Genomic DNA, 14,544 nt, shown 5'->3' with positions numbered 1-14,544 from the left:
AGACAAATTTTTGAAGTCATTTTGAAATGAAAATGAACCTCTCTATATTTTGTAAGTGTATTAATCTTACTGTGAACGAATCATCAGTGTAAATGTTTATTTTTTATTTTTTAATAATATATTAAAAATGTCATAACTGGATCTTTCAGTGAAAGGACAGACTTCTCTTCTCTCCAATTAAAGTGTTTTTTGAACTTGGATGCATGTTAACCTGTTCAAACCTTCAAAACTATATTAGGAGCCTTTAAAATAGCATAATAGGGGCACTTTAATTATATCGCAGTCTTTGCAATTTGATAATCACACCAGTTTTATTTTGACTAATTGGGCAGCCCTAGTCCAAATAATTTTTGAGTCGACTATAATTATCAAGTCAATAGATGAGAGGAACCTTCATCATGGTGATGGCGATATAACGTGCTTCTTTGATGATCATGGGTTCGTATGTCGCCTCCAGTTTGGGTGCTGGGTGGCCACCAAAGGTGAGATCAGCTCCTGATGCAGAATTAGAGGAGCTGCCTGGCAAACGCTGTAGTTTCTTCATGTTCTCCTGCTGGATGGACTTTTTCTGAGAGACAGGAACAGCCTTGACTTCAACCTACAACACAGATCAGAGACGATTAGATGTGCCAGATTCATAACACAGCGTTTGATTCAGAAAGATGCTAACCTTCATGTTTGGCACATGCACAACATCTCCATATTGGTCCTTGGTCTGCACCACAACAGTAGTGGGCCAGCCACAGCGGATGTCGTCTTTGTTCAGAATGAGTGAGGTCTTCTGAGGGTCTGCGTAGGAGTCTGGCTGAAGCCACCTGGGAACATAGAATGGTAAAGATGCTTGAATGAGGGCCTCAAGCTATCAAAAGACCCATAAAGAATAAAGGGAGCTGTAAAATGTTTGATACAGACCTGGCGAGCCGCCCACCACTGGAGTTCTGCACGCAGGTAATGAAGTCCTCTAGAAACGAGTGCTCGTTAGTCTGCAAATGCAGTGGCAGGTTCCCCTCCAGTGCCTCTAGGATGGTGGGAGAGTGAGTGAGGGCCAGTCCCTTTCCCAGGAGCCCTGAGTGGGATTTACACACCTGCTCAACACAAACACACGATCAGAGCACATTCTGATGATGTGCGGCACTTACACACAATAAAACTATTTTTTATTTAGTACCTGGAGTGAGGCTTCCTCTAAAATCTCCAAATCTTCTTCTAGTTCATTCCCTGTAGGATGGTAAATAATCCATACAATCAGATAAAAAAGACAAAGGAAGTTCTTGTGATTTTATCAGTGCCACCAATAAAAGTAATAGTGTTGGGGAGATGCTAACTTAGAGTAACAACAGCTCAGATGTTTCAATCAGTTACAAAGTATCAATATGACAAAACACAAAATTGCTGTTTAAATGTCAAATTGTATTATGCCTTACAGCAAGCGGAGGTAATAATCAAACACACACTGTAGCTTTAAAGTGTGGGTTAATTCTGATGAAGCTGAACTTCATTCAGAAGGTTCACATAAATGAACTAATTTTAAAAAACTTCTTTAAGCTAAATATTTAGTTAAATTACAACTCTTATTATCAATGTTTAAACCAATTGTGGAAACCACTTTTTTCAGGATTCTTTGATGAATAGAAAGTTCAAAATTTGGAATGGTAGTGTATGAAATTGCCCTTTAATTATCACCCACTGTGATTAGCGACTTCAGATTATGCTTTAACTGCACGAGCACGGCCCACTCCAGTTTTTATGCATCTCCTCCAACACCGGCAAGCAGCAGTCATTCTTACCTATTGGTAGGGCAAGATCCTTTTTCATGAGTGCAGCTGCACACATGCTCCCTAAATAGGCCAATTCCTTCTCCAGCTGAATAATTCCCTGAAACCACAGCAACATGACAAATATCTCAAATACATGTGAGATATGAATCACTAATCCTTTCTCTGGTCCAAAGCAATGCATAACTGAGATACTAGCAGTGGTAGACGTAAAATTATTTTTATTTAGGATGTCCAAGCTGAAAATTGGTTCTCACCCACAGTTTAATAAACATGCTTCTAGGGCTGGGTATTGACACAAATTTCATGATTCGATTTGATTTCCATTCACAAGCTTGCGATTCAATTCAGTGCTGATTCTGATTAATTTGGATATATATATATATATATATATATATATATATATTTCAGCATACCTGCTGGTGTTCACTCCTGTTTATTTTGTGCTAGTATTTTATTATTTTAACAAGAAATAAAGATGAAGAGTTGATCGGTTCATGTGCACTCAGCACTGTTGCTTTGCTTGAACTGAGGCACGACAGCGATCCGTCACGCCATATGACATAGCGCTAAAACTATGTATTGCTTGAATTTCAAATTAAAATGCATAAAATATGAAAACTCAGACTCCATATGAGAGTATGGAGTCAAAATATGAAACTCCATATCAAAAGTAACAGAGCACTAAGCTTGTTGCGATTTTTGCATTGGGAGACATGCTGCAAATAATGTTTAGTCAAGTTTTGTTCACGCATCAAGAGAAAACAGCATAGACTAAAAATATAGATTCATGGTATTTAAGAATTGATATTGGTTAATCATAATGAGAACCGATTGAAATCGAGAAATCAATATGTTCAACCCAGCCCTATATGCTTGTTTGAACAACAGAGCTGTTCATGTTTAATATGTAATATGTTCTAAATATTGCTATAAATGTTGACATGCTAATTATTATGTGCACGGACAATTGTTTTACAAGCGAGATAAAATGGGCTCCTTGAACATTTCATGCATTGTGCTCAGGTTAAAGACACATCCATATTGTTTGGCAAGGAGAAATTTCATACCTCATCAACACCAGGGTTAAACTCATAACCGACAGCTACACATTTGAATCCGTAGAAACAGGCTTTCTCATCTTTCACGTAATCTGATGCAGTTTCCAAGGAGAAGTGGGCTTCATTACCTTACATTAGGGAATGGAAATGAGTTAATGACTGAGCCAGTGTAGCATAACTCATTTTGAATAATAATAAAATGGCAGCTGCCCATATAATCACAGTCCTCATAGAGATAATATTCTGTAAACAACCGCACAATCTTCCTGTTGAGATTCGGTGTTTATAAACCCTCCGTGGGACCGCATATAAAAGATTTATCTGTTAACAGCGTAACAACTCTTACTCAAGGGCCTGGAAGTGGTGTTAAGTTAACATCTCAATAAATGTCTTTTTAATTACTAAAGATTAACAACAAATACTGTCAACAGCACCTTAATCAGCATGAAGATATAAAGTAAATATTTCTAAAGCTTGGTTTACAGGGACATCACCGTTACCTGGCAGCACCAAGACAGAGGTGGGCCAGCCATTGGAGCCAGAGAACTTCTTGAGCTCGGTCCAGCTGTTGATGGTCTCGTGAGCCAGGGCTTTGGAGCCGAGCCCAGAGTAGTGCATCGATCGGCTGGGGATCAGGAGACGGAGGACATCTTCTGGCTGCGCTGTGCCACACTGAGGATCAAACTCAACGGTTATCCAGCGAACGCAGTCTGGGAAGGAAACCTGAAATCCAGAGGATGGAAATGTGATTAAGCGCGCTTATTAAGGAACACTAGTCATACTGCATCTCAATTTGTAACAAGAAAAAAAAATATTTTTTAAAGACAAGCTCTGAACGAACATTCAACAGCCTTCAACAGACGATATATATTTATAAAAATACATTAAGACCGCTTAACGTAGTGATTGCTATCAGGATATGGAACTCAAACTCAGAGCACATGCAAAGATGAGTTTGTGTAAAGCAGCATTTACTGTGAACCGAGCTGCTCTGAGACACTGAAAAAAAACTGATCATGAGCTGCTTGAGTGTAAATGAACACAATGCCACGCTTCACTCCAAAACATACAGTGCATATATTTCTTTAATTAAATTGAAGTGATTGCGATTTTACTTTTATTTTGATTAGTCGTTCAGCCCTACATTAATGTCACATCCTGTTAAGCAGTTTCTAAAGTGTTATGAGTGTTTCCTAGAGCATTGCTACAGTGTTTTAAGTTGTTGCAGACAGTTGCTAGATGGTTGCAAAGATGTTCAGGGTAGTTTTCAGGGTAATGCTAGGCAGTTGCTAGATAGATTTGACTTCCCTCATTTTGTGATCACTAATGTTGTACCTTGTACTGGGTGACACCAGCCTGCTTGTAGGGGTGATCGCTCTCTATGACAGCATAATGATTAGAGGTGGTGCAAGCTGATAGGCCCTGCTCCGGCTGGTTCCCAGTGGTGCTGTCTGTGGATTGGTTAGGATTGAAGGCAGGTGGTGCATATTTCTGGTTCAGAGCAGAAACAGCCGGAAGAAGTTCCTGAACCAAACCAAACACCTCCACTGCAGCCTAATAGAAAATTGTGAAACTTAAAACGGGCGAAGGTATCATGAGAAAAGTAAACAAGAAAGCTAACAATAGACTAGAGGAGACTGATCATTGTCACATCAAGACCCAAGGTTGCCAATTCCACCAAGAAAAACTCCCTTACCTTAGGAACAGATGCAGCCACAGGACCGATGTATGCCAAAATAAGTGGAAGCAGCATCGAAAAGAGACTGCAGGAACTCAGGAGTTCAGGAATGTCTTCAACTGTAGAGACATCAGTAACATCAAGTACTTAAAAGAGACTAATAGTAAATAACTAATGATGCTGATCTATAAGGGTAAATCTCACAAAACAAACCTATACACACACACACAGTATATAGCCTATAAAGACCCATTTATGACAATTAAGCACATTTCACCCCAATTCTCATTCCATAATTTACTAATTACATAATTAAATTCCATAGTTTGTTTTTTAATTCCCATTATTCTTAATAATGAATCGCATGAGATTTACATAACTGTACTGAACATTACCATGATCAACAAAGACTTTTCAATTAAAATAATGTTTCATCACGGTTATGAGAACGAGATCTTTTTTGCATTAGGGCAATGATATGTCAAGTCACCTTTATTTATACAGCGCTTTTTAATACAGATTGTTTCAAAGCAGCTTTCCAGAGATAACAGGAAAATAATGCAACAAAGTTTGTTTCTAGAAGAAAATAGCGTCACAGTCCAGCTTAAGTAAGTTCAGTGATGGTTCATTTTTGTTGTAAAAAAGTTATAAATTTAGTTCATTTATATATATAGCCGCTCTGGAGAAAACCATGATGTCATCGTCCAGCTCAGTTCAGTTCTCATATAATGGTGTCAATGCAGGCAGATCAATAATATTGTTGAATATTAAATGAAATGTCCCTAACTAAGCAAGCCAAAGGCGAAAAAGGCGACAGTGGCAAGGAACCAAAACTCCATCGGATGAAAGAATGGAGGATAAAACCTTGGTAGAAGGCAGGCTCAGTGGGGGGGCCAGTTCTCCTCTGGCCAACGAACGAACAGTGTATGATATGTGTATTATAATGCAAAATGTTCATGTTACGCAATATATAATTTGTTATTTCTATCATACTAAAATTATCTCAACAAATAGTATGAGGTAGGGCTGGGACTATGTTTTTGTGCAACAGACGGGAAAGTATTTGGGGAAACCTAAGAAAATGATCCTCACCGTCCACAGCAAAGGCCCTGTGGAGGAGGTCTTTGGCCGCCCGCACCACCACGCTGACTACAGAAAGAGCACGGCTGCAGTTCTTGTCCTCTTCATTGGCTTTGCTTAACAGCTGTGATTGCAGGTCGCCATCATATTCGCTCCTGTAGCAAACAATCACCGTCAACAAGATGTTGCATCCTTAAGAAATAAGAAGGAATTTTGTTCGCAGATAAAAGAATATATAGTACGGACCTATAATAGAGAATCTGAGGGATCTGGCCTCTGGTCTGGTTGGTGCCATTGCTGCTCAGGCTGCAGGTGCTGAAGGTGAACGCGACTCCATCAGAGCATTGTACGGTTGTTATGCCTCCATCCCCATTGGCTGTGCGACTGCCATAGTTACGCAGGCGGACAGCATATTTCACACTCTCCTGCAAGAGCAACAGGGTGGAAGTGAGTTTGTGCCGAAGTGAGGTTTATTCTTTGCGTGATTCATGTGTAAAATTCGCAGCACCTTCAGAGGAACAGCTTTGTCCAGACGGATCTCAGCGATGTCACTGGGGGAGTCGTCAGTGCTGTAAGTGCCTTTGACCAGTTCTAGAGACGTCCATCTGTGGGAGTGGGCGGAATCTCCGGGGTGCTCCGTCTGAGCCTGATAAAACAGGACAGATGGACAGAACAGGAACACAGAGGAAAACAACAGGGTAAGACATTGGGAGAACTCATTCACACGCTCGAACTTGAAGGAATGAGAAGATTCTTCAAAAATCCACCTTTTTATGTTCCACGTAAAAATTAAAAATAACCGCAAACAAGAATGGAACATGAGGATGACATTTAATAATGACATTTAAAAAAATATATTTTTGTGAACTTCTTTTAAAGGAATACTTCACCCAAAAATGAAAATTACCCCATAACTGACTCACCTTGTTGAAATTAATCGTTTCTACAATGCATCGTGATGTGGATGTGGACGATGCCGCAAAAGACCATCATTGATTATAGCCTACTGACATTTCTCTGACGTCCTTCATCGCATAAGTGCTTGTCTCGCTTAGTGTAAAATGGCAAAGTGAGGTGAAACACAAAAGTGAGTAATAAAAAAAGTGCACCCACTATTTTAACATTCTGTGAGTGTGTGCATGAGAGTGTGTGAGCATTATTGTAACTTAAGTATTTTAGTATCTACTAGTGTTTATTAGTTCTAAATGCTCCTGTCGTCTGCTGTGTTCAGACTTAATTATTGTTTGATGTTTGCTACATTCAGAAAGTTTACTTTCTTGGAGCAGATGAAATAAAAAGGGAGTTCATATAACTGACTGCTTGTATTCATTGACAAAAATGTAGCCATGTAGTAATATTGAAAATTGTGATATCGAATGGAATTATTGACATGATAATCGTAATCTAATTGAATCGTGAAACCAGTGATTTGTAACGGGACTGAAAAGTGCTGAAGACTTTTTGAAGCTCCAAAAAGCGCATCCATCCATCATAAAGTAATCCATATGACTCCAATAAGTTATAACATAAAACTTTATAAACTATAATCACTGGCTTCCAGAAACAACCTTAAGCGCATTCATGAAAGAGTAAATTTCCATCGGAAGGGTGACCTCTGACCCAACGTATGACGTAAAGCCCAATTTATACTTCTGTGTCGAACTCACACCGTAGCTACGTCGTAGGCTGTGTAGCATGCGGTACGCATTTGGAACTTCGGCGTTCCCTGAAGTGCACCTCTCCAAAAATGTAACAACGCACCAATTCTATGCGGACCGCAAGCGCTGTGATTGGTCTGCTAGAACTGCTGCCTCGGGTTTCGCACTCTGCAAGTGTAATTGCACATCAATGCGGACAACAACACAGAAGTATAAACGAAAACCGACGCGCAGCCTACAGCGTCGCTCCGACCCAGAAGTATAAATCAGCCTTAAGACGTAGGTGTAAACTTACGTGAGAACAGACGCCTCTTGCAAAAAACACAAATCTCTTGTGAACACACGTACGGGCGCTGCCTGGATGGTTGTGCTTTTTAGAGCTTCAAAAAGTCGGTCACTATTCAATGCCATTACAGAGCCAGAATATTATTTATAACTCTTGATTGTGTGCGGTTTGAGATTTGAGTAAATTATGGGACATTTTCTATTTTTGGGTGAACTATTACCTTAAATGGATAAAAAGATAGCTTTCGTGAGAGCCACAAAGTGATGAATAGAGGGGTATATGCGTAACGTCACCGTAGGCCGGAGTGACTGCGCCCACTGAGTGGCAAAAATGCTGAGCAGCATTGGTTTTCAGAGTGAATGACGCGAAACACATCTAAAACTGGAATGAGCTTTTCGATTGACTATTAAAAGATTTGACAAGAAATCTGAGGTAAGTTTTTACAGACTGCCCAAAGCTACAGAACAGAGAAGCAAATGGATCACAGCAATTCATAGAAACAACTGGACCCAGGCAGCGAAAGGTGGATTTGCACTTATTTTGTGTCAATATGCAGAATTTTGGGGTAAAATCACACCATATATATTGTATTGACAACTCATCAATTAAATATTTACCATCGTATATTCTGCATAATTGGATGCTTTTAAATAAACACTGACAAAAAACTATACAAGTTTTAGAGCTGAACAATATGACGATATATATATAACATTGATATAATTGATCACCCGGATTAAGACCTACCTATGTTGTATTTATATAAAGCGTTCACAGGCAAATTTGCTTTATGTTTTTCCCCGGCGTAGAAATCAGTCACATATAAATGTCAGGAAATATGATTCCTGGCTGCATGTCAATATCCATGGATCACTGGATCTTTAGTAAGTTGTATCGAGTCCAACCTTTAGTTTAACCTGATAATCACTCGTTTTACTCGCCTATTCACAGTTTCCCCTATTAAATCCAATCACGCAGCAGCTCTTCTGCCACTCAGTCTGGCTGAGAAAGTGACATCAATGCATCCCCTCTATATAGAAAAGAACTTACGTCATCAGCGAGCACCTCCAGCTCATACTCATGGATGCCTCCTCCCCCGTACACACAGAAACCCACCAGCACCACCCCTGGCTTGTCCACAGTGAAGCAGATGGCGTCGGGGGACCCGTTCCCCGTGTTCCAGCTGCGTCCCTGGCTGGTCTTAGTGAAGCGGTTGGGGGTGGCCTTCACCGAGTGCAGGGAGTTTAGCCCGTCCACCTGCACAACAACAGTCCACACGTTTCAAAAGGGCAGATAAGAATTTACATTTAGTTTAGAGGCATTCTTACATTTTATATTTGTTTTGGAGTCGCAACACATTAAATGGATAGTTCATCTGTAAATAAAAACGTGACATTTTTGGGAAAACTATCCTTTGAAGAAGAACTCTCACATGTTCTTCCAGCAGGTGGCAGTAGGCCAGATTAGACTAACTGAGAGGATGTTTTTGTTATTGAACAGGAGCCTCCATGACAACCAACACCTAAAACCCTGCTCTTCCTGTGCTATTACAAACAACAGAGACTGGATGCCATTTTTGTTACTCTATTAGCCAGCATACGATTTATATTCCACCTTTGGCAACGAACAGTGTTAAAGAGCAGCAAAGCAGCTGTAACAGTCTCCATAACGTACTCTAACCGAGCATGACATGCCAGTTACCATGGCAACGAGCCAATGGCCTTTTCCAAAGCCGTCGGAGAGAGACGGACTGCAGTAGACTGTTGTGGTCCTGTGGAGGACACACCTGTTCTCATGACTCAGCTTCCTACTACAACAATCCCGCATGAGCAGGCCAGATGGAATCTGTGCCCCTTTCATTTTTACGATAATTATGGGAAATAAATCTACAGCATTCAATGCTTTTAAACATGGTAAAATGTTAAAACAGTTCAGAGTGTTAGACAGTTGGTGTGGCACACTCTTATTGATCAGATTACAAAATATGTAATAAAAAAAGTACAGGTACTTCAGTAAATATATATATATATATATATATATATATATATATTTATATTTATATTTATTTCACCATATACATTTTTATTTAATATAAACTATTTGAAACAAAGGACATGGTACAGGGATGAATAACAGACTTGTGAGCTTTCTGTGGAGCTGTACGGATACAGATACAGATACAGATTCATGAACATGAAGATAGAATTTTTCCTCCACCACCTAAATGCTATTTATGGAATTGGCGTGGCTGTAGCTGTAATGCAATTAGAGCAGCAGGCGAATGCTCTGCGGACAAAGAGACGAGGAAAAGAGAGTGTGTATGTGAGGAAGAGAGGAATGAGAGAGAAGTAGGAGATCTGTCCTTCTAACCTCAGAGCCGAGAGCAGAGGCGGTGAGCTCACTGACAATACTGGCCAGCAGGCCACACGTGTTGGACACCAGATGAGGAGAAAAGAGTTCAACCTCCTTCCTCAGACTCTTCCTCACAGGAAGCACCACAATGACCAGCATCTTCTCCAGAACCTCCCGGAAAGACGTCATGCCCATGAGATTCTCTTCCGTCTGATCAAAACACGACAAAAAGAGAATTTTGTAACTGCTGAACATTAAAACAATGTTTTAATTGATTATGCATGTTTGACCAGATGATGGTACTCACGTGGCTGAGTTTCTCCATGTGTGCCACCAGCAGGGGGAAGCGGTGAGCGAGGGCAGAGTCGTTCTCAGTGCTGACCTGCTTGACGAGGGAGCGCAGCAACACCTCCCCGTCGTACGCGATGGGCAAGATGGAGGTCAGCTTGACCGATGTGTTACACAGCGCTGACATCACCGCAGCCAGCAGACGGCTGCTCGACGTGCGGAAGTTCGCCTCTTGAATGTCCTGGAGGTCCACATGAAGGTTAATGTTATTAGTAGAGACTTGCTGCAATTAACCAAACCAGATGTCCAATACCAATCAAGTAACAACTGTATTCCTCAGAAATTAAAAAAAAGAAAAAATGTGGAGGCTGTTTTTTTTTTTTTTTTTTTTATAAAATCTTTCTGATTCAGAGTGTCACTGGAGGTCTTTTAGAGCTCAAATTCATCAGGCCTAAATCTGTCAAGCGGCACATTTGCAGAAAGAGCTGGGAACTGAAAGTGGTTCAGATGAAAAAGCCTCTCAGTTAAAGAGGTGATTCTCACAAAAACGTATCTAGGTCATAATTCACCCCAAAATTAAAAGTAACATACATACATGCATACACACACATCCATACATATACACATCCATGCATATAAATAGGCTATATATAAATATATATGTAATATGTAATGCTATATGTAAAATACCACAATTTTACATTTTCCCCAATGTTAACACTTTCAGTCAAATTAACTAAAATACCCAATACACAAAAATATTATAAATTAATTATAAATAGTAAAAAACCATAAAAATATAATAATGAAGATGATACTAATAATAATGTAACAAATATATACAGTTTGTATTGCTTTCATTACAAGTAGGCACATTTCCACCCAAATAGAGAACAATTTAATTGAGTTTTTTTATGTTTAACATTATTAAATGTTACATTATTCTTGATGTTGACAATCGTTATTAACAATGGTCCTAAAATAGGGCAAAAGTTTATTTATGCAAATCATAATTTGCTGTTTCTTCCTTTTGATGTTGAATGAAATTATGATATGACCTGGAACTGTTCTTGACAGGTTTATTGAGATTCATCCATTTATGATTTATAGACTGGCCTAAATGAGCCGTTTGCTGATTAAAAGGGATAGTCCACCTAAAAATGAGAATTCTGGAATCATTTACTCACTTTCTTTCTTCTGCTAACCATGAAAGAAGATATTTTGAAGAATGTTGATGCCCAGACGGTTTTGGAAAACTGACTTCCACTGTATTTTTTCCATACAGTGGAAGTCACTGGAACCCGAAACTGATTAGTTACCAACATTCAACAAAATATCTTCTTTTGTGTTCCACAGAAGAAAGAAGGTCATACAGTTTTGGAACGACATGAGGGTCTATCCCTGTGGGTGGACAATCCCTTTAAGCACACCTTCAATCTAATGCTTGTGAATACCTGGTCCAGGCAGTTGAGCAGGTCGCAGAGGCAGGCCCACTGCAGGGCTGGCGTGGGGTAGAAGGAGTGAAAGCAGGCGGTGAAGGTGTTGTGGCACTCCTGCAGCACGGCCTCCAGCAGCGTGAGGGGCTGACTCAAATATCCCTGCGGGTCATTGTCCAGCTTGGTCAGGCAGTTATCCATCCCTTCTGACAGGATCTTCTTCAGGAGGCTTCGTGTCTTTCCTACACACTCCGCCAGCTTGCTGGACTCCTCCACAACAGCTTTTGTACTGGCTAGATAAGAGACACAAACGGGAAGTATAAGATACAATGTAGATGTGATGTTGTCTAAATAACATGCTTTCAGTCAAAGGTCCTTAAGATTAGTCCTTTGGCCCAAAGCTGTCTTCCTCTTCATTACATGTTCTTAAAGGACTAGTGTGACATGAGACCCTGCCAATCAATATAGATTACACCTGTAACTCAAGGGAATTACACTTGTGACATCGATAGTACGACTCAGTAAGAAGTGACAGCACAGGTTCAGTGTGTAACAGTAAGAGCAGGTGACAAGGTCTACTAGTACAGTGTCAAGAGAGTCACAGAAGTGTTCAAAATCAATTTGAACAGGGATTAACACCTTTTGTGCTCTTAAAGGGATAGTTCACCCAAAAATAAAATTTGTCATCAAAAAGAAAATCATTTACTCATCGTCATATTGTTCCAAACCTGTATGAATTTTTTTCTTCTGTTGAACACAAAAGAAGATATTTTAACCTATTAACTTCCTATTGACTATTTTAATAATTGACTTTTTTTTTTTCCTACTATGGAAGTCAATGGGTGCCGTCAACTGTCTGGTTATCAACATTCTTTAAAATATCTTCTTTTGTGTTCAACAAAAAAAAGAAAATCATACAGGTTTGGAACAACTTAAGAGTAAGTACTGACAACATTTTGTATAACATTTTTTGATAAAATAAATTTGTACAATAAAATTTTCTTTAATAAAAACAACGACATTTACAAGCAAAATGGATAATTAGTTTTTAAATATCTCTGTTTCAAACTGTATTTAATAAATAAGTATTTATTTACAGGCCTACTTTAAAGTGCGTAAACTGTATATATATTGGTAAAACACAGATACTAATAAAATCAAAAAAATTCTAATATATTGAATAATGTGTGTTATACAATGCTTTCTTTCCTTCCTGTGACAGGGCAGCCCAAACAGAATCAACAAGAGTTTACTTTGAATTAAATTCCAGCTATACAGTTTGTGTAACCATTACTAATAATAACCCAGAAAAAAAAGAAAAAAAAACTTTAAGCATAATGCAGGACTTTTAATTATAAACAAGCCTGAAATATGCCAATATTAAAATGTTGCTCATTCAAAAGAAAGACTGAAGTTTAATATTCACATAAGGCTGTATCGCGACTCCTGTTTTTCGATCCTCAAATATAAGACCTCTTAAAATGATAATTAAGATGTTTGTTATACCATTTATTGATAATTTTTCGTTGTTAGCTGACAAACAGCTAGTGGGCTACCCCCACTTTAACATCCTTTAAACAACAGAGGAGATATAATACCAGAAATGGGGAAGATCTCGCAGATGTAGACACGCAACAGTCGCAGGCAGCAGGTGCCCACAAACCGCAGGCGCTCCAAGTCCAGAAGAGTAGCTGTGAACTGGAAACCCTTCAGTCCCCTCAGTTCCTCCACCCCCAACACCAGCGTGGTCCAGCTCCAGTGCAAGATACTCAGCAGAGACTCAAAACAGTCCTGAGACAAGAACAAACACACACTTGGAAAACTTGGAAATGAACCAAGGATCTGACCTTTTATTAACTTGGCTTGTTTGTTTGACTGTACCAAGCGGATAGACCACCAGGAAAAAAGCCCCAATAGTAAAGGGATTTCCTTAAAGAACAACAAGCAATACAAATACACTAAAGTATAAACCATTCCAAATTGGCTGTTGTTCATCTGTTCCTTGCCAATTTCTTATAAGACAGAAGCATATTTTATGAAAATACAAGCTAGTAATGCTAACATCTCCTTTTCAGGAAATTGCAGGACAAACTTTTGAAGCTGAGCATGAGCATATTTATGGGTCAATGACAAACAAGGATGCCAGCGATGGTGGAAAAGAGTTGTCTTTTTATAATCTAGTTTAAAAAGTGCCAAGTGCAAGTAACTGTGTGTGTTTATGTCCTTGCCATGACAAAAAAGGGCAAACTGTCTGAGGTTGTTTTTTTTTCTTTACTTTCTGATTCATAGAATCTTTTTTCTCTATGAAAATATTTCCAATTTTGCCTAAAAAGTGGCTTCCACAATTTTCAACTTGGCTTCAGTAACTTGTGTCAAGTGGTGAAACCATCAAGCCTGTACTCTGTATGTAAATATGAATTACATTTACCGTATTTTCCGCACTATAAGGCGCACTTAAAAGCCTTTATTTTTTTCAAAAAACGACAGTGCGCCTTATAATCCAGAGCGCCTTATATATGGATCTGGCGCCTTATGTTAACGTCTGTTAAACAACCGCTGACTTAAACCTTGTTTATACTTTCGCCTGACACCGGAGAGCCTCCGCTGACTGCGCGCGCAACTCCCCAAACAGACGAGGCATTTATACCTGACGCAACTGTTTTGTTTTAGACTGAACACCAGACCATATAACTGATTTAGACGCGCAAACTGGGTGCCGGTGTGATGAGATGTACTACTAATATCCGTCTGCTCGGGCAGATTCGGCTCAAAGTCAGGCATCTTCGGATTCAGAGGCGCGCGCGCTGTTAAGCCGAATCTGCCTGAGCAGACGGATATTTTTTTTTTATTAACTTCGCGCTTGCGGACGCGTCATGCGGACGCGTCGAGTATAAACAAGGTATCTTGGTTTACATTTGGACTTTGGATGT

The 14,544-nt window shown here is 39.4% G+C and overlaps 1 protein-coding gene across 20 annotated transcripts in view; it reads right to left on the bottom strand.

Annotated features, from left to right (window-relative positions):
- Positions 1-14,544, bottom strand: part of mycbp2 (MYC binding protein 2) — a 110,792-nt gene that overhangs the window by 37,439 nt on the left and 58,809 nt on the right. For all 20 annotated transcript variants that reach the window (XM_084420735.1, XM_084420752.1, XM_084420750.1 and 17 more), the window contains 17 exons: positions 13,213-13,405; positions 11,633-11,907; positions 10,198-10,419; positions 9,909-10,100; positions 8,589-8,795; positions 6,103-6,240; positions 5,841-6,019; positions 5,607-5,749; positions 4,533-4,633; positions 4,172-4,390; positions 3,337-3,559; positions 2,846-2,964; positions 1,788-1,875; positions 1,169-1,218; positions 913-1,085; positions 671-815; positions 392-598 (listed from right to left, as the gene is read on the bottom strand). In XM_084420735.1, coding sequence (XP_084276861.1) covers positions 392-598; positions 671-815; positions 913-1,085; positions 1,169-1,218; positions 1,788-1,875; positions 2,846-2,964; positions 3,337-3,559; positions 4,172-4,390; positions 4,533-4,633; positions 5,607-5,749; positions 5,841-6,019; positions 6,103-6,240; positions 8,589-8,795; positions 9,909-10,100; positions 10,198-10,419; positions 11,633-11,907; positions 13,213-13,405 — 2,874 coding nt within the window. The remainder of the gene's footprint in view (positions 1-391; positions 599-670; positions 816-912; positions 1,086-1,168; positions 1,219-1,787; positions 1,876-2,845; positions 2,965-3,336; positions 3,560-4,171; positions 4,391-4,532; positions 4,634-5,606; positions 5,750-5,840; positions 6,020-6,102; positions 6,241-8,588; positions 8,796-9,908; positions 10,101-10,197; positions 10,420-11,632; positions 11,908-13,212; positions 13,406-14,544) is intronic.

The sequence above is a fragment of the Rutilus rutilus genome (genome assembly GCF_951802725.1).
Source record: "Rutilus rutilus genome assembly, chromosome: 10".
Taxonomy (NCBI): Eukaryota; Metazoa; Chordata; class Actinopteri; order Cypriniformes; family Leuciscidae; genus Rutilus; species Rutilus rutilus.
The sequence above is the reverse complement of the archived record's forward strand: the minus strand, read 5'-3'. Positions and strand labels throughout refer to the sequence as shown.